This window comes from Taudactylus pleione, unplaced genomic scaffold (assembly GCF_031769625.1).
Source record: "Taudactylus pleione unplaced genomic scaffold, aTauple2 ptg000192l, whole genome shotgun sequence".
Taxonomy (NCBI): Eukaryota; Metazoa; Chordata; class Amphibia; order Anura; family Myobatrachidae; genus Taudactylus; species Taudactylus pleione.
In genome coordinates this window covers 2,770,700-2,794,087 of record NW_028284594.1, presented here as the reverse complement: position 1 = coordinate 2,794,087, position 23,388 = coordinate 2,770,700, and the positions used below count along the sequence as shown (strand labels likewise).

At 43.7% G+C, this 23,388-nt stretch overlaps 1 protein-coding gene across 1 annotated transcript in view; it reads left to right on the top strand.

Moving 5' to 3' along the window:
- Positions 1-23,388, top strand: part of ADA (adenosine deaminase) — a 125,817-nt gene that overhangs the window by 36,236 nt on the left and 66,193 nt on the right. The window contains exons 2-5 of the mRNA XM_088476741.1: positions 8,858-8,919; positions 10,015-10,137; positions 13,602-13,745; positions 22,165-22,280. Of these exons, the coding sequence (XP_088332867.1) occupies positions 8,858-8,919; positions 10,015-10,137; positions 13,602-13,745; positions 22,165-22,280 (445 nt within the window). The remainder of the gene's footprint in view (positions 1-8,857; positions 8,920-10,014; positions 10,138-13,601; positions 13,746-22,164; positions 22,281-23,388) is intronic.

Here is a 23,388-nt window from a genome sequence, read left to right as displayed (position 1 = left end):
CTTTCATACTTGGAGGGGGGGGCACTGTAACATGCACGTGCTCCAGCCGCCCTGGCCACAAGCTACACCTCTGTTTGGATGCACCTAAGGAAGGCACTTGTTTAGTTGTTTAGCTCACCTTCAGCTGCAGAATTTGTGGACCAAATCGGATTAATCTCATATTTATTTTTATTTGAAAAGTTCTCATCTATTGTAGTACTGGGATCTTCTGGTCTGTGGAATATTTTTGTTGCTAGAGAAGAAGCAGACAGCTGTTTCAGTTAAATGGAAATGATTATTGTGCATCAGAATCAATTCCTAAGTATCACTGAGACTGCTCTTTTCAAATCCTTATAATAAAAAGCTAGCGGCTCCCAGTGGGCAGTTTGTCTTTGTCTGCTTTGGGAGCAGTTGATGTAATTATAGTGGCAGTGTAGAAGCTATATTCCCCAAGTTGATGTGAAAACAGCTGTCTAGATTACAGGAGGACTGTTGATTCCTTAAAATAATAATAGAAAAATAAAGCGAGGAAGGGGTTGGAGAGGAATGCGCTCCTGCGCTGTCTCCTTATCTGTGCTGTGACTCCGGCAGGATAACGTCGTGGTGCATGCATGCACAACCCTGTACCCGTCACTGTGTCTTAGCTCCTCAGAAGTGAGGACCGATTACCTGCATTAAGGCTGATATTTCCACCGCTGTTATCACCACTGTGTACCACTATCATTTACCAATAAGCCTACAAGCCTAGTTAATGACCTACTGTGTGGACTAACCTCCATTTCACATTCCTCTGGTACCTATTATACTCACCCAGGTTCTACACCAGTAGGTCATATCAATATGTCCCACAAAGGTCTGGATGGTTGGGGGGTAGTGATGTTCAGTACTCTACTACATGCTTCACTATGCTTTCTGTTCCCATCTCTTTAGCCTGCAACTGCTTTGTTCCAGCACAAGGCTTCTTGCACTGCACTTTACTCTTCTCAAGGTAGTTAACAACCTCTGCCCCTCAGCAAAGGATTACAACACCATCAGTAACATCAAGGGGATTTATCCAGTTAGGGGCAAATCAGCTTACCCTGCATATGTGGCACTTACAGAAGCCCCAGATCTGCTGACTTTTGATTGCAGCCTCTTAGGGACTAATAGGGGCGAGTTAATGTGCCGTTGCTGGCACATCCACACCATTGCAAATGCACGTCATGCCGCTCGCACCTAATTCAATGGACCCCAAGGAGTTACAGTGATGACCTTTGCTGTAACTTACAGGGAACAACAGTTGCTCCTTAGCCCCTTCACTGCTGAGGGTTTGCACACGCATGTGCTGAAACAGTGCTTGCACTTGTTACATTCCAATATCACTAATTTCTTTATGCAGTACCCACACAAATTATACATTGCTTTTTAAAAAATGCTATTAGTCTTTTTGCTTCTTCTAACATGTCAAATAAAAATCTACCCAAATAGCCAAAGAAAGTGTTTAGTTTTAATTGACCGACTTCAACATTTTCTAGAAGGACTTCAGATATATAGTTAACTTAATTAAATAATTTATACTAGATAAATATTTCTATGGTAGTCTTTTTGGTAGAGGGCAGTTTCCTTTTATTCCTTGTACTGTATGTGCTACAATACCACTCTTGAAACTTAGCTGCTTCTCCCAAAAACTGGCAATTGAAATTATTTTTATATATTTTATTAAGCGTCATCAACACAAGAGCGTGTATTTTTTTTTTTTTAGAAACTTTATTTAAATAATTGGCTTACATACAAGAAAGTTGTGCAAATAGCTTAGTACAACAAACAAAAAAAGAAAGAAGAAGAAGAAGCATTGTAAAAGAAAATATTTGTCTAAAAGCTATAAAAAGATAACCATTTACTGGCTAACTAGGCAATAACCCAGAATACGGTTCATGCTAAACCAGAATTTCCAGTAATGTAATGCAAGGGTGTAGGAGGAGGGTAGGAAGTTGGTCACAACAAAGCAAACTGGGGAGGGAACAGAGAGGGAAAGGATCCCGGTGATATAGTGCTATACCCCAATTATGTCAAGAGAACAGGGCTGTTGAATTACATTGTCCAGGGCTCTCACAGTTTAGTAAAGTTGTTTCATGAGTCGTCAAGGCCACTGGTCATAATGTCTTTATGATAGGTGTACAAGATCCTGTTCACGACTTATTGCCACAAGGAGCGACAATGTTGTTTCCAATCTACTGACAATTGACAGAGATTATGTTGCACTAGCTTATTTCAGTGACATGTGGTCTACTGGACTTCCATCATTAGGTGAAAGAACTTTGGCATTTAGGCCACAGCCAGAGTGTGTTTTTTTCCTTTTTGTATTTTGTTTTAAATGAGATTCAAGGGGTATAGGGAAAGTTAGGGAATTTTTACCTGTTTAACATGGGCTGATAAAGGACTTATGTTTTACATGTTCTGTTAGGTGGTGGAAATCAGGTATCATCAGATCATTCAATTGACAAGGCCAAATGTAATAGGGTGAGAGTTTAGAAAATGTGAGAGTAAACCCTCACACTTTTTAAACTCGGCCAATGTAATAGAGTCCGAGAACATGCAAACTCGCATGTTTTTCAGACTCAAAAAACTCTCATGATTTAAACTCTCACCCAGATGTTTTCCCATTTTGAAGATACATCTCAACCAATATAATAGTTTACTGCTAAACACTCACATTTTCTAAACTCTCACCCTATTACATTTGGTCCACAGTCTGTTACTCTTTGTACAAGAAAGAGCATTTCTATATATAAAAAAAAAAAGATTCTAGTACAAAAAGTGGCATGAAGACAGTCCCAGTGTCCTCTCACTCTCATAGATATTTTTTTAGACTAAACAGAGTTGAATTTTAGGAGACAAATGGAAAGGTTTTAACTAGTGAAGCAGGTGGTCCTGATATGTTAGCAGTGTGGCATTAAGTATACCTCCCAATTGCCCCAATTTCAACTGTACAGTCTGAAATTGAGGATGTATAATGGAGCTTGGCTTGCATGGGGAAGCGGGAGCTTTGCCTAAAAGTGGGTGTTATGGGTGGATTATGGTGGAGTTTTAATTTGTCCCAACTCTGTATTTATAAATGTTTGGAGGTATGCTCAAGTCACTGGTTTTACACTTCTCACCATGGTCATTTGTAATGGAGGTCACTTTTACAGTGGTAGTTCCAAACTCTGGAATAAAGGCATGCATATCCAGAAGACTACTGAATTTTGATGAGCTCTGCAGGACTCCTAGGAGAGTAGGCCAGTCTCCCAATTCCCACTTCTCTTTTTTTTGTCATTGGGCTCCATTCCCACTGTAGGAGTACTCATTTACAGGGCCATGATAACACAATTTACGTAATTGCATCCCACAGGTTTGCCTCTTGGTCCTTTCGTCTGGGATCTCCCAGATGGAAGGTTCAAAAATAGACAATTAATACTAATATTCTCACTTAGACCACCAAATAAAGGAATTGTTGTGAGCTTGTTCTTTGTTATGCACAAGGCAGGCAATCTGATGCATTTATGCCAGTTGAAATGTACTGCACAGCCACATCTTTTGAGGGTAGCAAAGAACTATATTGATTAAATAAAAAGCATTTTTAATACAGTCACAGTGTATACTACAGCAGCTTTTATAATGCTTCACAACTACAATTCCATTACTATTTCATATTCACAGCACAGTACACCCCAGTTCACAAATACCAGCTCACCATCAGCAGAAGCTGACATTGTACAATGGATTGGAGATTTGGAACTATGCTATAGTACAGGGGTGACCAAAGCGTTCATCGCGGTGGACGTCCGGGACCAGCCAGCAGCATCCAATAAGAGTCAGGCAGATTCTTATTGGCTGAGGCCAGGGATGGGCTGGGGCGGGGGGCAGGGTGGTACGATGTCAGTATTAAGGGACCACCGCAGCTGACATGTAACGTCTGAGGTCAAGTGTATCACCAGCAGCCAATAAGAATCAGTGTGATTTCTATTGGCTGCTGCGCCAAACTGAAGCCGCGGCTAGCTGAAGACATGGCTGTCTCTGTCAGCTCACTGTGACAGCAATAGCCAATAAAAATCAGGCTTATTCTTATTGGCTGAGGCCAGGGATGGGCTGGGGTGGGGGGCAGGGTGGTACGATGTCAGTATTAAGGGACCACCGGTTGCCGTATGGTCTATACACGTCTGGTGGCCGGGAGACATGCAGAGGATGCTCCACAGCTGCTCAATTTGTGTTACAAGGATAATCAGTGCAGCTAATTATCCTTGTAACCTTTGTAACAAAATGAGCAGCCAGGGAGCATCATCTGCATGTCTCTCAGGCGCCAGACACGTGACTAGGGCGGTCACTCAAGACCCTTGCCCCAATGGCACCTGGCTGGTTCGCCTCATAAAAGGGGCTCCCTTTCCCCCACCAATGCAACCTACTGATGGCAACTCCGCTGATTTCATGTAAGTCGTCGCAATGTTTGCGACTGGAGACCCACGCTGACTGGAGTGAGACTGCAATGCAGGAGGAAAGCAGGTAAGTTAACTCCTGTAGAGAATAGAGCAGAAAATAGAATATACTCATATGGGGAGGGGGCACAGTAATGGGTGTACAGATGGAGAGGGGGGCACAGTAATGAGTGTACAAATGGGTAGAGGGGCACAGTAATGTGTATACAGATGGGAAGAGGGACAAAATAATGGGTATACAGATTTGCATAGGGGCACAATAATCAGTATACAATAGTGCGGGGGCCAATGTGTGATTTTGGCAGGACAGTTCCTACGCCCCTTGATGCAAGGTCATGCCCCCTTTTTTACATGCCACGTCCCCTTTTACAGGCTAATTTCTACGGCATGAGCAAGTTTACATACTTGGTAGATCACAAAAGATTTTTAGCTTTATAAGTAGATCACCAAGTCCAAAAGTCTGGCTACCCCTGCTGTAGTATAACCAGGATCCCAGGAATCTGTATTTTACACCGCTGGCTGCATGTCAAAATTTGTGACATCTAATAAAATTCACCAACATTATCTTATGGTTTCTGCCTATTTGGAAATGTCTAATCATATGTGATCCCACAGAGCATTCTCCATGGAATACTTTATACATACACATGCAAGTGGAATACCAGTTAATCATCAGTGAACATTAGATAAAATTCTTTATTATTCCTTCAACAGGTACTTTTTTTGGAACTATTTTATTCAATATACTGAATGTACTGTAGAAATCATATAGATTGTTTTATCCATAATGTGATCCCAGCATTATAGTTATTCCTAATTATATTTATTGTAATGTACAGTTATATATGTATATTGTAATTTTTGTTTTCATTTGTGATTAAATTATTATCATTATTGGGAAACCTGACTGCTATTTAATTTTTTTCTGCCATCTCACTACTTGGTTCCAATAAATAAGTGCAGTCTCATCTTTAGTATATAACTTTTCTTGAATTAACTAATCTTTTTAATATTCAAAGTGTACATTGGAAAAAGTATATGAGACTCTAGGTTAATGATGTCTGAAAAAGCTACTTGGCTTGAAGAGTTAGCCAAGCTGTCCAATCAGTGAGACAAGATTGGAGGTGTTGGCTAGAGTTGCCCTACTCTATAAAAAGGAATCACAGGAAAACATTGTCTGATGTGAATCATGTCTCAAACAAATGAGATTGCAGAAGACTTTAGAATTGTTGACTTGCATAAAACTGGAAGGGTTACAAAGAGTCTCTAAAAGTGTTAACGTTCATCAGTGAACAGTAAGACAATGACTATAAATGGAAAATGTTCGGCCCTGTTGCCACACTCCCTAGGAAAGGCCAACCCTTTGACTGCAAGAGCACAGCACATAATACTCATAGAGATTAATAATAATCCTACAGTGCCAGTTTAAAGAAACCTCTGCAACTTTCAAATATATCTGTTTGTGAATCTACAATATGTAAAATACTGAACAAGAATGGTGTTTATGTGTGGACGCCGCTGAGGAAGCCACACTGTCACTATAAAAGTATTGGTGCACTTCTGAAGTTCTCTATAGAGCATCTGCTTGATCCACAGCATTGCTGGCAAAATGTTCTGTGGACACATGAACAAAAGTTGAGTTGTCTGTAAAGAACACAACACTGTGTGGACAAAAAAGGCACAGCACACCAGCATCAAAACCTCATCCCAACCGTAAAGTATGGTGGCGGGAGCATCATTGTCTGGGGCTGCTTTGTGCCTTAGGTCCTGGACCTTTTGCTCCCATTAATGGAAAAAAATAATTGCACCATTTATTAAGACATTTTGTAAGAGAATGTTAAATTAGTCATCCGCCAATTGAAGCTTAACAGAAGTTAGGTGATGCAATAGGATAACGACCAAAATCACGACAGAATGGTTTCGACAGATGATAATTTGCCTTCTGGAGTGGCCCAGTTAAGAGTCCTAAACTCAACCAAATTGAGATGCTTGTGGCATGACCTGAAGAAAGCAGTTCACATCAGACATCCCAAGAATATTGCTAAACTGAAACCATTTTGTAAGTAGGAGTGGTTCACAATTCCTCTGGACCATTGTACAAGTCTGATCTGCAGTGGCAGTAAACGCCAGGTTGAGGTTATTACTACTTAAGGAGACCCATCAACCAGTTATTAAATTAAAGTTTAAGAGTTCTCATACTTTTTCCACCCTGCACTGTGAATGTTTACACAGTGCATTCAATTCAATAAAGACATTAAAATGTATAGCTGTTTGTATTTGCCACTGTGTGTATATGTGTCTGGAAGCAGTTTCTGCATATTTTAAGGGCAGAATTTATGAATAATCATGCCCCAAAATCTTCTAAAAAATTATGGTGATCCCATTTTACTTTTCCACTGTGGAATAATATGTTATTAGATAACATCTGTAATTATATGTCATTTTTCTAACCATATTATATCAGTTTTTATGAGATTACAGGGTAAAAAAAGAAAAAACATACACAGTAGATATTGCAGGCTCACTTGATGGATTACTTTAAGATCATGTAACATGAAATTGTACTTTAAACTTTCCCCCCAGAATACCCAAATCAGATGTACTACAGCGACATCATAGCAAGGAGTAGACCATGTCTCGTCAATACATCTTTATCTTGCTAGCACACGTTGACCAGTAATATTGTGGACATACAGTGATAAGGACACTGCTGAAGTTTAGATTATCACAGTCATGAAGCTAGTTCCTTCCTGGGAACTATCTAAATAGTTGTGTTGAGAAATTAGGTAGTTTGACAAACAATTGGCAATACTCCATCATCCGTCACACCAGTAAAAAGTATGTAACCTGGTGTGAGAATGGAACCCACTGGTTCCACTAGCATTTGTAAGTGCATTCTGGTGAATTTGCATTGCAGTGTTGTGTTTTATTTGCTTGCTCACAGAAGGTGAATGCATGGGCATTCCTATCTGTTTCCCTACTCGGACACATGCTAGCACTCATTATCATCCAACATATGCCTTATTAACCATTTCTAGAATGTAGCAAATTATTTTTAAAGTGTTTCAAGGGCAACAGAGCTCTTGACAATTAGGTGCCAAGATTTGCTGTAGTGAATAAAACAAACTCATTAAATAGAGGTCATTTGGATTTTCCAGCAAATAATTAGACATCTTCAAAAGAATTTTAAAGAGAGCTTGTCAGTTTAATAAAATGAGAATGAGCCTATGAAAACCATGCGTCCTGCATACAAATGCAGTGTTATTTCATATACAGGGAAAAGCATAGAAAAACTGATCTCTTAATTTATTTTTTAAACATACATAATACAAGAGACAGTGACGATGATTTATCTGCATTACAAAACAACTGGTTTACCCAGTGCACATCAAAGAGCATGCCAGCTCAAGTGGTACCACTGCGACCTATAAGTGGGTATAGATGTGCAAGGGGCTGGATAATCCTCAGTGCTGCACAATTCAGAAATGTAAAGGACACATCAAAGTCCAACCTTCTAACACTTTAGAGAATTAAGGGATGTGGAAATTGTCTTTATTACAGGTGATCATTTTTTAGCACATTGCTTAGAGTGTTCTTGAAACTTTGAGGTGTAAAAACAGGTGCTATCAAAACTTAAGGTGAGCCATGAGCTGTTGCAAAATTCAAGGCATTGTGCCTACTCATCCTAACTTGCTGCTACATCTTCCTTCCTCTCCGCCTACCCCATCTGTGTCACTCCTGTTTGTCTGCCCCTCCATTTTAGAATGTAAGCTCTTTTGAGCAGGGCCCTTTACCCTCTTGTGCTTCTCCCTACTGTATTTTCATTTATAGCTTACTCCCCACTAGGGCAACTAACACTTGGCTGCTTTTGTGGGTGTAAAGGTCGCTAATATAGCTATGTTTATTATCCTTGTCCGTGTATTGTATTGTAAGTCGCTGGTTACTTATTTGTTTATGTACTTTGTAAGGCACTGCAGAACATTTGTGGCGCCATATAAATAAATGATAATAATAATACTCCATTATCTGCTCCGTTAAGCTCCACACTATACAGAATGAGTTAACTTTAAACTTCTTACTAGAAGCAATTTTCCTATTTTTACAGTAGTTATTTAGGGAGACATTGGGGCACATAGTGTATGACATGTACACAGCCACATAGCACTAGTCACACCCTCATACTACAGGCAACACCAATGCACAACTGGCCACACCCATACAGCATTGGCCACACCCACACAGCAGCGGCCACACCTCCTCTGCATCTCACAATCGGTCCTTGAACATGGGGCCCATAATCCGGCTCTGATCAGAATGCAGTCAGAAAATGAAATAATTTAAAAAAAAAAATTCAGAATGTCATCAAGTTGGTGAAATATAAAATGTCTGTGGGGACTTACATTTGTTTTTTTGTTTTCTTTATTTAGGTTGAACTTCATGTCCATTTGGATGGAAGCTTCAAGCCAGAAACAATCATCCATTTTGCAAAGTAATTATCAAATTCTATTATACAGGGTACTAAGTGTCAAACACACATAAGGGCGGATTCAAAGATGGATGCATCTGCGGCAGCATCTTTTGCCGCAGTCGCATCTACATCTTTATGCTAATGTTGTGACCGATTAAAACAACTGAGAAGCCCACTTGCTGCGTCTTAAGACAATGCTTTTCCATGACTGTCGATTTAGATGCACCATCGGCACACTATCGAAAATTGCACCAGCAGTTTCTTTGTCAAGAGTATGGCCCCCTGTGTGAGCAGCTTTTGTCACTCTCTGATACCTCCCAGGAATGGTCACTAAACTTTTCAGATCCTGTGTCCGATTCTGGGCCTGATTCAGGTATGGATGCTATTATGGGGACTCTCACGGTTTTCAGATGATCCCAAAACTGCACATGTTCTGCAATACCGTTCGGACCTGAATCAGGCCCACTATATGAGTCTCTGTGCATAGACAATAGAGACACTTGACTGAGTAACTCAGATGCATTCACTGACCTAAAACAAACATCGGACGTTTGCGTGCATCTCTGAATCAGACCCAATAGTCTTTCTCTGGAGGACTTTTCCCCATGCTATTTAACTTGGACCATGTTGGTACCACCTTAGGATGGCGGGTTACACATGCATATGTCCCAGCATTTAAAATTCCCATATCGGGACTCCTCGCGCACACCGAAGCTGCTGAACAGCTCCTACCCTCTCCCGACACAGGGTGGATGATGCGCACATGCCAGATAGGGATCACTGCAAGACTTGAGAGTGACTTCCCATTGAAAGCGCTCTCTCTCTCTGTTGCGGTCTGGTCTGGCAATCCCAAGTGGAGAAAATACCTCCACTGGACTGCCTGTCTGGCTGTGATTAGCAAATAGCACTTCTAATAGGAAACCACTGCCTACTGTATGTAGAGACTCACTGTGGGTGGTGGATTTTACTAGGGCTGCCCTCTAGGTAAAATCCACCACTGATAGAGAATAAAGCCATTTTCTTATGTCTTAAACAGTAGAACTGCTTAATATTATGCTTGTTGTATGCTTCTTACTCTCCCTCTCTCTCTCTAATATTACGTTTTTTTACTCACAGGAAAAGACAAATCAAAATCCCAGCAGACACAGTTGAAGGACTCCTGCAAATTATATCCTATAAAGAACCCCTCAGTCTCACAGAATTCTTGGCCAAATTTAATCATTACATGCCTGCCATAGCGTGAGTTACTAACAAGCTCTTTATCTATTTCACAACCCAGATGCCAGATGTTCCCAAATTGTACAATATAGTTGTGGTGGGCTCAGTAGTGCCATTAAATGGGGCATTTGTATGGGGGGGGGATAGCAAAAGCAAATTATTCTTGTTCCTGGTTTCTTTGTATGGGATAATCTGTTGTCATTAAAAAACTCAAGATCAGTAAATAGGAAGAGGCCAGAACAAATGGAAGGCAGAATAGGTGACTGCCTTGTGGGCTTATAGGTTTGCGAGCACAGGTCCAGATAGACACAGGTCACAATTACACCGTTATCACACACCTGATATTGGCAGAACCTGTGGTGTTGGTAGGTGTCAGCGGTGTGCGATTGAGGTCAGCCCAAATAGCAGATAACTTAACCAGGCGTATTGGTTTACAAATCAACATATAACAGGTTGCAGGGTAACACCATACTTGGCTACTCTCCCAGAACGGCCGGGAGGCTCCCATAAATTGTGTAGCGCGAGCGGGGCCAGGTGCCAGAATGTCGGCAAGTATGGGGGGCAGAGGGGGCATCCGGAATGTCAGCAAGTATGGGTAACACATGATTAATGCAGGCATGCACATACAGTATAGTAAGAGACAGATCCAGCCAGGAGCTTACGTGGTTAATGCGGTGGTGTGGGTAGATTTTAAATGTATATATTTATTTAATTGATTAATATATTTATTAGTGGTAACAGTGACCCTTTTCTGTAATCGGTGGTGACACAGTGGGGTTTGTAGTGCCTATACCGTGTAGCACAGTATCCAATATGTGGCACAGATGCTCAGTGGCAGCTCCTCTTCCTATGGAGGTCAGGCGGAGAAGACGTGCATGCGCAGTAGTGCACTTGGCATCCAGCTTGGAGATAGCAGCGGTGACGCAACACCGGCAGTGCTTGAAGGGAGTCAGCGTAAAGCACTTCCATTTTAACAACCCAGTCACTCAAGGCTGTCTCTGGTTACATTACACAACACTCCACATTTTGGGTGCTTTACCAGCCAATCACAGGGTATACAAAAATCAAAAAACAACAATGCAAGACGTATAAACATTTCAAATGCATTCTAGTCCGCATTTCTACAGAAGAGCACTTAGTACATGTGATGTCAGACCTTTGGACAACATATCAGCAAGATTCTCCTCACTTGTTACATATTTAACACTAATCAATTTACCATCATCTGTCTCTGTTGTTGGACACATAGCTTTTGTTATTTTTGTACTTTTGTCATTTGGTATGCAGACAGGTTTGGCATCTGATTTGATGAGCATATCTTCAATGTATCTTTGTTGATCTATGGTAACACTCCCAGCATTAACATTTTGAATGATCCTCAGACCCAGCAATTGGTGCACCGGCCAAAGGTCTTTGGGTCTGAACTTGTTACTCAGCAACAATTTGACTTTGGCAAACTGGCTCTCTTGGACTGCAAGCAATAGATCATCAACATACACAACTATGATGAACAAGCTTTTCTTTTCTTTCCACTTGTAGTATAACTAGTGACCAGATTTGGAGCTTACAAAGTCAATTTCTAGCAATACACTGTCAGGCTCTGCACAGAATCTTTTATCCAGACTCGTATCACTTAACATAGCTTGTGCTTTGTCAATGATTGTTCTGTTTGACCTTTCACTCACACCATTCTGCTCAGGTGTGTAGGCAATCGTTAGTTGGTGTTGGATGCCATTCCTGTTTAGAAAGACACAGCAGCTGGGCTACAGCATCCGTTTCTGAATCAGGCCATTTGTAACATTATATTGCCATTGTTTCCACTATTTCCATCTCTTCTTATGCTAATAGGTATAACTAATAGCTTAATGTTAAAAAATAAAGACTGGGGTTTGGTACAGCACTCGACCCTGGTGAGTCAGGGCGTCTATTGTGTAAAGGGATGTGTTTGTGTGTTTGTTAGCAGTGTAGTGTTTGAAAATGAGAAGGAGACAGAATATAGTGCAAATGTTTACTGATTGATTGTACTCTTGCAGCAGTAATTACAATCAAGTTGTGTAAACAACAGTGTAAGAAGGCATACAGAGTGGATGCCAGTACATGCAGTATAAATCCAATGCATACAATAATATCTAATGTAAAGTCAATAACAGAGTCAATGCAAGTCTCTTGACAAACTATGGGGGTGATTCAGGCTCAGACGCTATTGCTATCACAGCTGCTAACATGGTAGCACTATTATGGTAACTGAAAAGTATTAATTCAGGTGCAACCACCTGCATGCATTACTAATCCGAGCATTGGATCATCTGCATGATCGCCCAGCTAAATGATCGCCCAACTAAATTACCTCAAGCCGATCTCTGAAGATACACAAAAGAGGCCAGGAAGAAATCTCTGTGAGCCGACAGAGATCCTGGCCTCTCCACCCCCCCAACGGCGGCGACACGCCACCGCCTAGAATCGGCAGCAGATTGTGCGAGATTGCAGACTCTTACTGCGCATGTGCAGTACTAGTCATGCACCAGTGCAGAGGAGTCATAATCTTAGAATGGGCGGGATAACTGTGATGCTGGAATAGAGTTCAACTCTGAATCAGGCCCTCAGTGCACATGGAACCAAAACTCTAATGCTAAAGTAAAACCTCACTTTTACAGAATGCTTATTATATTCTTTATAGTATGTTCTCATTCATTTAGTTCTTCATATTAAAATATGAAAATATCTAGTTTGAACTGAATAGACAATAACCATAGGAATCTGAGGAGAAAGCAAAACAACTATTTAAAATGATAAAGGACAAAATCGGAATTCTTACACCCAAACTAAAAACTTTTTAATGTTGTGTAATTGTTCTATGAAGAAAAAACAAAATCAGATTTGATCATTTATATAATATCCCTTGTGTGTTGTTGCACTGGATATATTTTATATTGGGACAGTTCGGTGTGATGTGCACTGTATTTAGTTTAATTTTGATATATCATATTAAATATTCACTTTAGATACCTACCTCAAGCACTATGTGCAGTATATACTTTTTACCAAGTGGTTACTTTTTATCTCAAGATGTAGGTACTTTCACACCAAACCACAGATGTTCTGCATGGAGCCCTGTTTTTCAGTAACGCACTGTGCTATACACTGCATGGGATGTAGTCGGCATCCCGGCGTTGGGTTAGGGTTAGGCTGCTGGAGGGGGAGGGTTAGGCAGGCTGCGTGAAAGGTGGCTTAGGGTTAGGATACTTATGAAATTCTGTTGAGATTCTGACTGTCGGGATACCGCTGTTGGTATTCTGACTGCAGGTATCCCGACCCACGGGATCCCGTACCCAACCCACATTGCACATTAGTTTATACTGTGCACAGTGCACATGTTTAACCCTCCTTTGCCATGTTGTGCTAGTTTGTAAACTTTTTAAGTTGGCAGCTCAGTAAAATGTATTTGATATACAGTACTAATTAATATTATTTGATTATTTCTTTAGGGGTGACAGAGAAGCTATTAAGAAAGTCGCCTATGAATTTGTCGAGATGAAAGCAAAAGAAGGCGTTGTGTATGTAGAGGTCAGATACAGCCCTCATTTACTGGCCAATTCCAAAGTTGACCCAATCCCTTGGGAACAAAAAGAGTAAGTGGAATCCACTGTGTACCCCGATCTGTGGCAGGTGGTGTGTATCACAGTTACTAACCTTCACACTGAATAGGCGATATATAGTCTTCATCCTAGAAGCAGACCTAGGATGTCCATGTCCATCACCCTAGTACAGACATTACGCAGGCAATCACTGTTTGCTCTAAAGCCCTCTTTTATTATTAAACTAGATGAAGTATGTGTAAAATCTTCTGTATAATATAGATCTCACCAAATTTAGAGAAAGTCTCAGCAGAGAGAAATAGTTTATACATATTCCATATATCCGTGAGCTAGTATCACAATATAAATTACAGCTGCACCACTGTCCAATCATAGAGCCAACACTACACTAGGTAATATGTTGTACAATTGTACAATCGGAAAGTGCTGTCAATTAGGCATAAAACTTCCAATAGAGCAGGTAGATTTATCAACCGTTAAGCATAAATAAAAATGCATTTAATAGATAATAGGTTAGACATTTCATTGGAGGGCTGTATTTGAAATTGTGGTGGTATATCTGTGGGCTAACTATGCAACAGCGGAGAGTGCACAAAACAGATTATTATTGGATGAGACACATGTAGTCGGGGATAAGCCAGGGTTCAGAGATTTCTCTGCTGCTCCACTGCTTACTTCTTTCCAAATAGACCCTTATGGAGAGGGAGGCGTGCAGCACTTAGCAAGCAACAAAAATAAATTGTGATTTGGTCATTAAACCCACCACCCGACAATTTGCTCCTGTGTGTCTGGTCAAGTCAGTCACAGATCTAGTTGTTACAGTAGGTGGGCAGGTTGATGCATGATCAGGATGCATTATACTGTATATGCTTCCAGAATTAGGCTACATACCAACTGCTGATGGAATTATCTGTTTTTAACATACATTAAGTGCATGTAAAAGGAAGTGACACAAGACACCATTGTACCAAGAGACCAAATTTGATTACAATATTACCAGCATTTTACGTATTTGTTCCACTTGAGTGTTTTTGAACTATACAATTATTTTCAAAACATGTTAAAGTTCAAGCAGAAACTCATCTTAATTTCTTTTGTGTGTGTAGATTTAATGGCACTCCACTCCTGCATTCATATTCATCCTTTCAGATTATGTGATCTGGGCTAAAATAACCTGTAATCTATACTTAACAGCAGCACAGTGTTTTCAGCTCAGTCAACTGGCGTTTAGGTGTAGGATATATTAGGTGGAAGGGGTTAGTCCAACATGCTGCCAATTCCATCAGTTATGCATTATCAACAGCACAGAATAGGGATGGATATCTGTGGCTTAACCATCAGTGGTTACCATGAATTGCATGAAATCATCAACGTTTGCACCCATCGATGGGAATCTTTGCTGTGGTGAACAGCAGGCTATGGGCCAATCAGGGAAGGGGGCAGGGCATAGAGGGTGAGACTAATCTCTGTGCCCCCAGCACCAATAAATAAAACCATCACCCACACATAGCCATCAATGGCGGAGAACCATTGGGTTTCTGTCATGGTTTGCTGAACCACTGACCATCAATTGTAAAGCATCATTGTCACAAGCGTGGAATTTAGGAGCTGTGTTCCCGGACTGGGCCTTGGATCTGTATTATTTGGCGCAGACGCTCGCTGGAGGAGGCTTGGCTTAATGAAGTTTCTCCGCATGAGAGGGTGCAGCGAACTGACAGGAGTTTGAGGAATGCGGCAGTAACGAGATAGCTAGGAAGCTACGTGGAGCGGCTGGATAGCCTAGGGTAGACGTTGGTAGCTGAGTGGCTACGTGGAGCGGCTGGATAGCCGTGGGTAGACGTTGGTAGCTGAGCGGCTACGTGGAGCGGCTGGATAGCCGTGGGTAGACGTTGGTAGCTGAGCGGCTACGTGGAGCGGCTGGATAGCCGTGGGTAGACGTTGGTAGCCGAGTGGCTACGTGGAGCGGCTGGAGCGCAGTGGGAAGGCTACTTAGCTAAACTAAGAAACTAGTTGCACTGGCAACTTGTGTGAGCATTGGGGATCCTTTTATAGTGGACACTGGGAGCTGACAGGCTGAGAGAGAAGGAGAAGGCTCCTCATTGGTGGTAGTGGGGTCACATGGGCAATCCAAGATGGCCGCGCCCATGGACCGGAGGACAGCGCTTCCTGGAGGTAGTCAGCGGGGACCAGCGGTGAGCAGGAGCCGGCGTGGGGCAGCACAGCAGCGGGACCCTCCAGAGGACAACAGCGGAGACTGCCTTGGGAGAAGAGGAAGGAGCGTACAGCGCGGGAGCCGGAAGACAGCGCGGGTCAGCGCCCGCACAGGTAAGCGACGGGGTCTGATTCTGGGGTCTCCAGGCCGGCGTGTGACAGTACCCCCTTCTTCAAGAGTGGCCACCGGACACTTCCTTGGTTTATGAGGAAATTTCACATGGAACGCTTTGACCAGACGGGGTGCATGGACATCGGAGGCATTTATCCACATTCGTTCCTCCGGACCATAATTCTTCCAGTCGATAAGGTATTGAAGACGGTTGTATCGACAACGGGAATCTAAGATTCTGTCAACTTCGAACTCCTCTCCCTGCTGTGTTTGAACACTAGAAGCTTTAGGCAGGACCTTCTGAAATCGGTTTAAGACTAGTGGTTTTAAAAGAGAAATATGGAAGGAACTTGGAATGCGAAGAAATGGAGGAAGCTTTAACTTGTAAGCCACAGGATTCAGGACTTTGATGATTGGGAATGGACCAATGAATCACGGAGCAAATTTCATCGAGGGTACTCGGAGTCTTAGGTTTCGGGTAGAGAGCCAGACCATATCCCCAGGTCGGAAATTTGGAACCGCTCGTCTTTGGCGGTCAGCAAATCTCTTGTACCGGGCTGACGTTTTAGTCAGAGAGGAACGAACCTTTTCCCAGATGTTGGAGAATCGTTGAAGGGACATTTTGGCCGCAGGCACATCTAATGTGGGAAGAAGAGGGAAATCTGGCACTCGAGGATGTTGACCAAAAACTGTAAAAAAAAAGGAGTTGAGCTGGTGGATGTGTGATAATGATTATTGTGGGCAAATTCGGCCCAAGGAAGAAGTTCAATCCAGTCATCTTGGGAGGAGGAGACAAAAGTGCGCAGGAACTGTTCCAGGTCTTGATTGACCCTTTCGGTCTGACCGTTGGTCTGGGGATGATAAGCGGTAGAAAATTTGAGTTTTACCTGAAGGGCTGAGCAGAGTGACCTCCAGAACTTCGCTACGAACTGTACTCCCCTGTCGGAGATGATCTCTTGAGGAAGGCCGTGGAGCTTGAAGATCTCTTTTATAAAGCTCTGGGCGAGTAGAGGTGCAGACGGAAGCCCAGTAAGTGGTACGAAATGAGCCATTTTAGAAAAACGATCCACGATAACCCAAATTGTGTTGTGGCCCCGAGATGGAGGAAGATCAGAGATGAAATCCATAGATAGGTGAGTCCATGGCTTAGATGGAATTGCAAGAGGTTGGAGTTGACCGTGTGGAACCCGTCGAGGTATCTTGTGTTGGGCACATTTGATGCATGAAGACACATAAGACCTGACGTCCTTTTTCATCGAAGACCACCAATAGGACCGCTGGATACATTCTAGGGTTTTATCCATACCCAGTTGACCAGAGAACCGGGAAGCATGAGCCCAATGCAGTAACCTCTTGCGGAGTTCCGGAGCGACGAAAGTCTTCCCAACGGGGGGTATAGAAGATAATTGGGTAGAGGCGAAGGAAGCGGAATTCAAGATTGGTTGGGGCTGCTCCATGGGTAGATCAGGGTTGCTCGTCATGGAACGGGAGAGTGCGTCGGCTTTGAGGTTTTGTGAACCGGGGCAATAGGAGACTTTGAAGTTAAATCTGGAGAAAAACATTGCCCACCGGGCTTGACGAGGGTTCAAGCAATTTGCAGATTTAAGATAAAGGAGGTTCTTATGGTCAGTAAAAATGGTAATGGGGTAATGAGCTCCTTCTAGAAGATATCGCCATTCTTCGAGGGCTAGTTTCATGGCGAGTAACTCTTGATCTCCAATGGTGTAGTTCTTCTCTGCAGGCAAAAACTTCCGGGAAAAGAAACCACAGGGATGAAGTTTATCATCTTTAAATCGCTGGGAGAGCACTGCACTGACACCTTCAGAGGATGCGTCCACCTCCAGGATAAAGGGCCGGGTGGAGTCTGGTTGCTTTAAGATGGGAGCGGAGATGAAGGCTTGCTTAAGAAGTTGAAATGCAGAGGTAGCTTCGACGGGCCATATAGTTGGATCTGCTCCCTTGCGGGTGAGGGCTGTAATCGGAGCTACCAGAGTCGAGAAACCTTTTACAAACTTGCGATAGTAATTGGCAAATCCTAGGAATCTTTGTATGGATTTTAAGGAAGAAGGAAGAGACCAATCAAGAATGGCTTGTAGTTTTGACGAATCCATTTGAAGGCCTGTTCCGGAGATAATGTATCCCAGGAATGGTACACTTGAGACCTCAAACAGACACTTCTCTAATTTGCAAAACAGTTGATTGGACCGCAACCTCAGAAGGACTTGTTTGACCTGGTCTCGATGAGTTTGGAGGTCTTGAGAAAAAATCAAAATGTCGTCTAAGTAAACGACCACACACTTGTACAAGAGGTCCCGGAAGATTTCATTGACGAAAAACTGGAAGACGGCCGGAGCATTACAGAGGCCGAAGGGCATAACGAGATACTCGTAGTGCCCATCCCTGGTGTTGAAGGCCGTTTTCCATTCATCGCCTGGACGGTTACGAATTAAATTATAGGCTCCTCTTAGGTCGAGTTTGGAAAAAACTGTGGCTCCCTTGACTCTATCAAATAACTCTGTAATGAGAGGAAGGGGGTAGCGATTCTTAATAGTTATTTCATTAAGACCCCGGTAGTCAATACACGGGCGCAAGCCACCATCTTTTTTTTTTACGAAGAAAAATCCAGCCCCTGCTGGAGACGTGGAAGGTCAAATGAAGCCTTTATTTAAGTTTTCCGTAATGTACTCCGACATGGCCTGAGTCTCAGGGAGAGATAGAGGATAGGTTCGGCCCCTAGGAGGATTCTTCCCGGGAATCAGATCTATGGGACAGTCCCAATCACGATGGGGAGGTAACAGGTCTGCGCTCTGTTTGCTAAAGACGTCCTGAAACCCATCGTAGGCTTTGGGCAGGTCTGTAGAATCCCGTACAACGGAAGATCTGATAGGTATTACCCGCTGAAGGCAACCTTTGAAGCAATTGGAACCCCAGGAGATTATTTGCATGGTGGTCCAATTGATTTGAGGTGAATGTCTCTGTAGCCAGGGTAATCCGAGGACTAAAGAATGAGAGGCTTTGGGAATCACTAGGAAGGATAGTTGTTCGGAATGGAGCACCCCAATGGTAAGTTTAAGTGGTGTTGTACGATGGGTGATGGTTCCACTAGAAATGCGACTACCATCGATGGCGGTTAAAGTGATGACTCGAGGCAACGCTTCCATGGGGATTTGATGCTTCTGGACAAATTCAGTAGTGACAAAGTTCTCTGCCGCTCCGGAATCCAGGAGAGCTAATACAGCTTTGGAACCTCGAGGACACTTTAAATGAGCCTGGATGGTGGAATCAGACTTCCTTTGTGATTCAATGGCAACTCCTAACTTAACCTCTCTTTCATAAGTTAGGAGGAGGCGTTTCCCAGACGAGTGGGACAAGTTTTAACTAAATGTTGAGGAGATCCGCAGTACATACAGAGGTTCTGCCTCCGCCTTTTCTGACGCTCCTCAGCCGATAAATGAGAGCGGTTGACCTGCATGGGTTCTTCGCCCAGAGGAGGAGAGGGTAAGCGGGAAACTGGACGTGGCCTTCCACGATCAAATCTGCCTCTTTCCAAGGCACGTTCCCTGTGACGGAGATCCACCTTGTTGCAGAGGGAGATTAACCCATCCAAACTGGTTGGAAGGTCACGGGAAGCTAGGTCGTCTTTGAGCCTTTCAGAAAGGCCACTCCAGAAGGCAGCGATGAGGGCATCCTCGTTCCAATTGAGTTCTGAAGCCAGAGTCTGGAACTGGACTACGTATTGGCCGACGGTCCTGCTGCCCTGACGGAGGCGTAGAATATCAGCTGATGCGGAGGTGGTTCTTCCGGGTTCATCAAAGATTTTGCGAAATGTAGCAACAAATTCGGGGTAGTTGGAGAGCAGGGGATCCGACTTCTCCCAAAGGGGCGAGAGCCAATCGAGTGCTTGGCCAGAGAGTAGAGAGATGATATATGCCACCCTGGTTCTGGCCGTCGGAAAGTTGGCGGATTGTAGCTCGAATTGGATTTCGCATTGATTTAAAAAACCCCTGCATAATTTGGGGTTGCCATCGAACTTGCTCGGAGGGGAGAGCTGAAGACGAGCAGGAGGTAGAACCGGAGGAGCAGGTGACACCACAGGAGGAGAGGCGGCTTGGGAGCCAGCGGGAGCGGGATGAGCCAGTAAGGACTGAATGTTGTCCAGGCGTGACGACATATCTTGGATAAATTGGATCAGCTGAGCCTGAGAGGTCTCCTGTCTTTCCAGACGGGATAGTACATCCTGCGAGGCTTCTATCCCAGATCCTTGCCCACTTGCCGAGTCCATCTGGCCAGTGCAAACTGTCACAAGCGTGGAATTTAGGAGCTGTGTTCCCGGACTAGGCCTTGGATCTGTATTATTTGGCGCAGACGCTCGCTGGAGGAGGCTTGGCTTAATGAAGTTTCTCCGCATGAGAGGGTGCAGCGAACTGACAGGAGTTTGAGGAATGCGGCAGTAACGAGATAGCTAGGAAGCTACGTGGAGCGGCTGGATAGCCTAGGGTAGACGTTGGTAGCTGAGTGGCTACGTGGAGCGGCTGGATAGCCGTGGGTAGACGTTGGTAGCTGAGTGGCTACGTGGAGCGGCTGGATAGCCGTGGGTAGACGTTGGTAGCTGAGTGGCTACGTGGAGCGGCTGGATAGCCGTGGGTAGACGTTGGTAGCTGAGTGGCTACGTGGAGCGGCTGGATAGCCGTGGGTAGACGTTGGTAGCTGAGAGGCTACGTGGAGCGGCTGGATAGCCGTGGGTAGACGTTGGTAGCTGAGCGGCTACGTGGAGCGGCTGGATAGCCGTGGGTAGACGTTGGTAGCTGAGTGGCTACGTGGAGCGGCTGGATAGCCGTGGGTAGACGTTGGTAGCTGAGTGGCTACGTGGAGCGGCTGGATAGCCGTGGGTAGACGTTGGTAGCTGAGAGGCTACGTGGAGCGGCTGGATAGCCGTGGGTAGACGTTGGTAGCTGAGCGGCTGGATAGCCGTGGGTAGACGTTGGTAGCTGAGCGGCTACGTGGAGCGGCTGGATAGCCGTGGGTAGACGTTGGTAGCTGAGTGGCTACGTGGAGCGGCTGGATAGCCGTGGGTAGACGTTGGTAGCTGAGTGGCTACGCGGAGCGGCTGGATAGCCGTGGGTAGACGTTGGTAGCTGAGCGGCTACGTGGAGCGGCAGGATAGCCGTGGGTAGACGTTGGTAGCTGAGTGGCTACGTGGAGCGGCTGGATAGCCGTGGGTAGACGTTGGTAGCTGAGCGGCTACGTGGAGCGGCTGGATAGCCGTGGGTAGACGTTGGTAGCTGAGTGGCTACGTGGAGCGGCTGGAGCGCAGTGGGAAGGCTACTTAGCTAAACTAAGAAACTAGTTGCACTGGCAACTTGTGTGAGCATTGGGGATCCTTTTATAGTGGACACTGGGAGCTGACAGGCTGAGAGAGAAGTAGAAGGCTCCTCATTGGTGGTAGTGGGGTCACATGGGCAATCCAAGATGGCCGCGCCCATGGACCGGAGGACAGCGCTTCCTGGAGGTAGTCAGCGGGGACCAGCGGTGAGCAGGAGCCGGCGTGGGAGCAGCACAGCAGCGGGACCCTCCAGAGGACAACAGCGGAGACTGCCTTGGGAGAAGAGGAAGGAGCGTACAGCGCGGGAGCCGGAAGACAGCGCGGGTCAGCGCCCGCACAGGTAAGCGACGGGGTCTGATTCTGGGGTCTCCAGGCCGGCGTGTGACAATCATCTTTGGCCATCCGTACCAGAGAAAGTTGATGAGGAGTAGTGGTGTATTCCAATGCCAAAAGTAATATGTCTAATTTTGTATGCAGAACATGCAACAAGATAAATACAAACTCACATACCAAATGTCTAGTATGTAGGAGTCTTGCCCTAGACTACCGTACATATCATAAAATGCCAATACAAAGGTAAAAAAAAAAAATCAAGCTTTCTTGTGAATAAATGTTTGCTGGTGTAATGCAGCCATTTTTTTCTGCTGATCATTTCAGGCAATGTGTTTTTGGCTGGGGAGGTCCTAGAAACTTCTAATCCCACTCAAAAAACACCTAGACCGCATTAGTTCATTTGTGTGTAAAATTGATTGCTGTCACAATAATGCATTGTACATGCTGTATGAGTAACGACCTTCTCTCTGCAGGGGTGACATCACACCAGATGATGTGGTTGACCTTGTCAATCAAGGATTACGGGAGGGAGAGAAAGCCTTCAACATCAAAGCCAGGTCTATTCTATGCTGCATGCGGCACATGCCAAGTAATGTATTCCAGACCCCCACTGCTCTATTATACCTTATCTCTGCAGAGATAGATATCGATAATAGCAATTTAACAGGATGTTATGTATTAAATATATTTGCATGCTGTAGACTTGTGAATATAAGCTTATGCACTTATGTATCACAGTTTTCCTGCACATGTGGCCCCACCTTAATTTCTGACCTATTTTTTCCCAAAACGACTGTAGGCTTAAGCTGGCCACACATCTAAAGATTATCTGTCCAACCAGCCACTAGTTGATTGGTTGGAATGAAAATCTGGTAAATTATGGAAGTAACTGATGATCAGCAATTTGTTCCTAAATGCCAGAAATTAGATGAAAATGGTCGTCAGACAAGTTTGTTAAATGTTTGATCAAAACAATTTGTTCAAACAATAGTTTTTAGTCCATTTTCCGGCGTTTGAAAGCAAATTAATGATTGTCATTTGCTTTCATTCCTTACCAGATTTTCATTCCAACCAATCAACTAGTTGGATGGTTGGATGTAAGTTGGTCTAGTGTGTGGCCAGCTTTAGGATAAATTCTGTCAATGTCATGTATGAAATAAACATTGATCTGGAGAATCTGAGAAAAGATACAAATACAGAAAAGGTAATTTACCACAAAGTATATAGACACACCAACTATTTAATGTAAATACTCCTTGTTCATAAAGGGAGTGTGCCCACTTTCCGTTCAGCTTTCGGCATCTGCCCCTGTGCAGTCAGCCTGCAATGACTTTTTCTGGATGGCTGGTCAGGCTGGAAATGCGCACGGTGGAAAATGTTAAAAGTTTACCACTAAGACCAGCCTATTCCCACTTTATGACCGCTTGATTAATTTAATCTTTTCAGATTTTCTTCTAAAGTATTGCTTCGTCTAGCCTCTTTATACTCTAACTGAATAATGAGATATTGTTTATATTACATGTGTTTCTGTCATACATATGAATGTTTTTATTGCATTGATTGGAATGCACTTATCCATATAAATTGCACTGAAGGTGCACAAGGCGTCCCACTGAAAGTATAGTCTGTGTTTTGGATCCCATGAGAAGATGTGTTAAAACCTATTGCAGGGAGAAATTGCTGTGCAGCTGCACTAG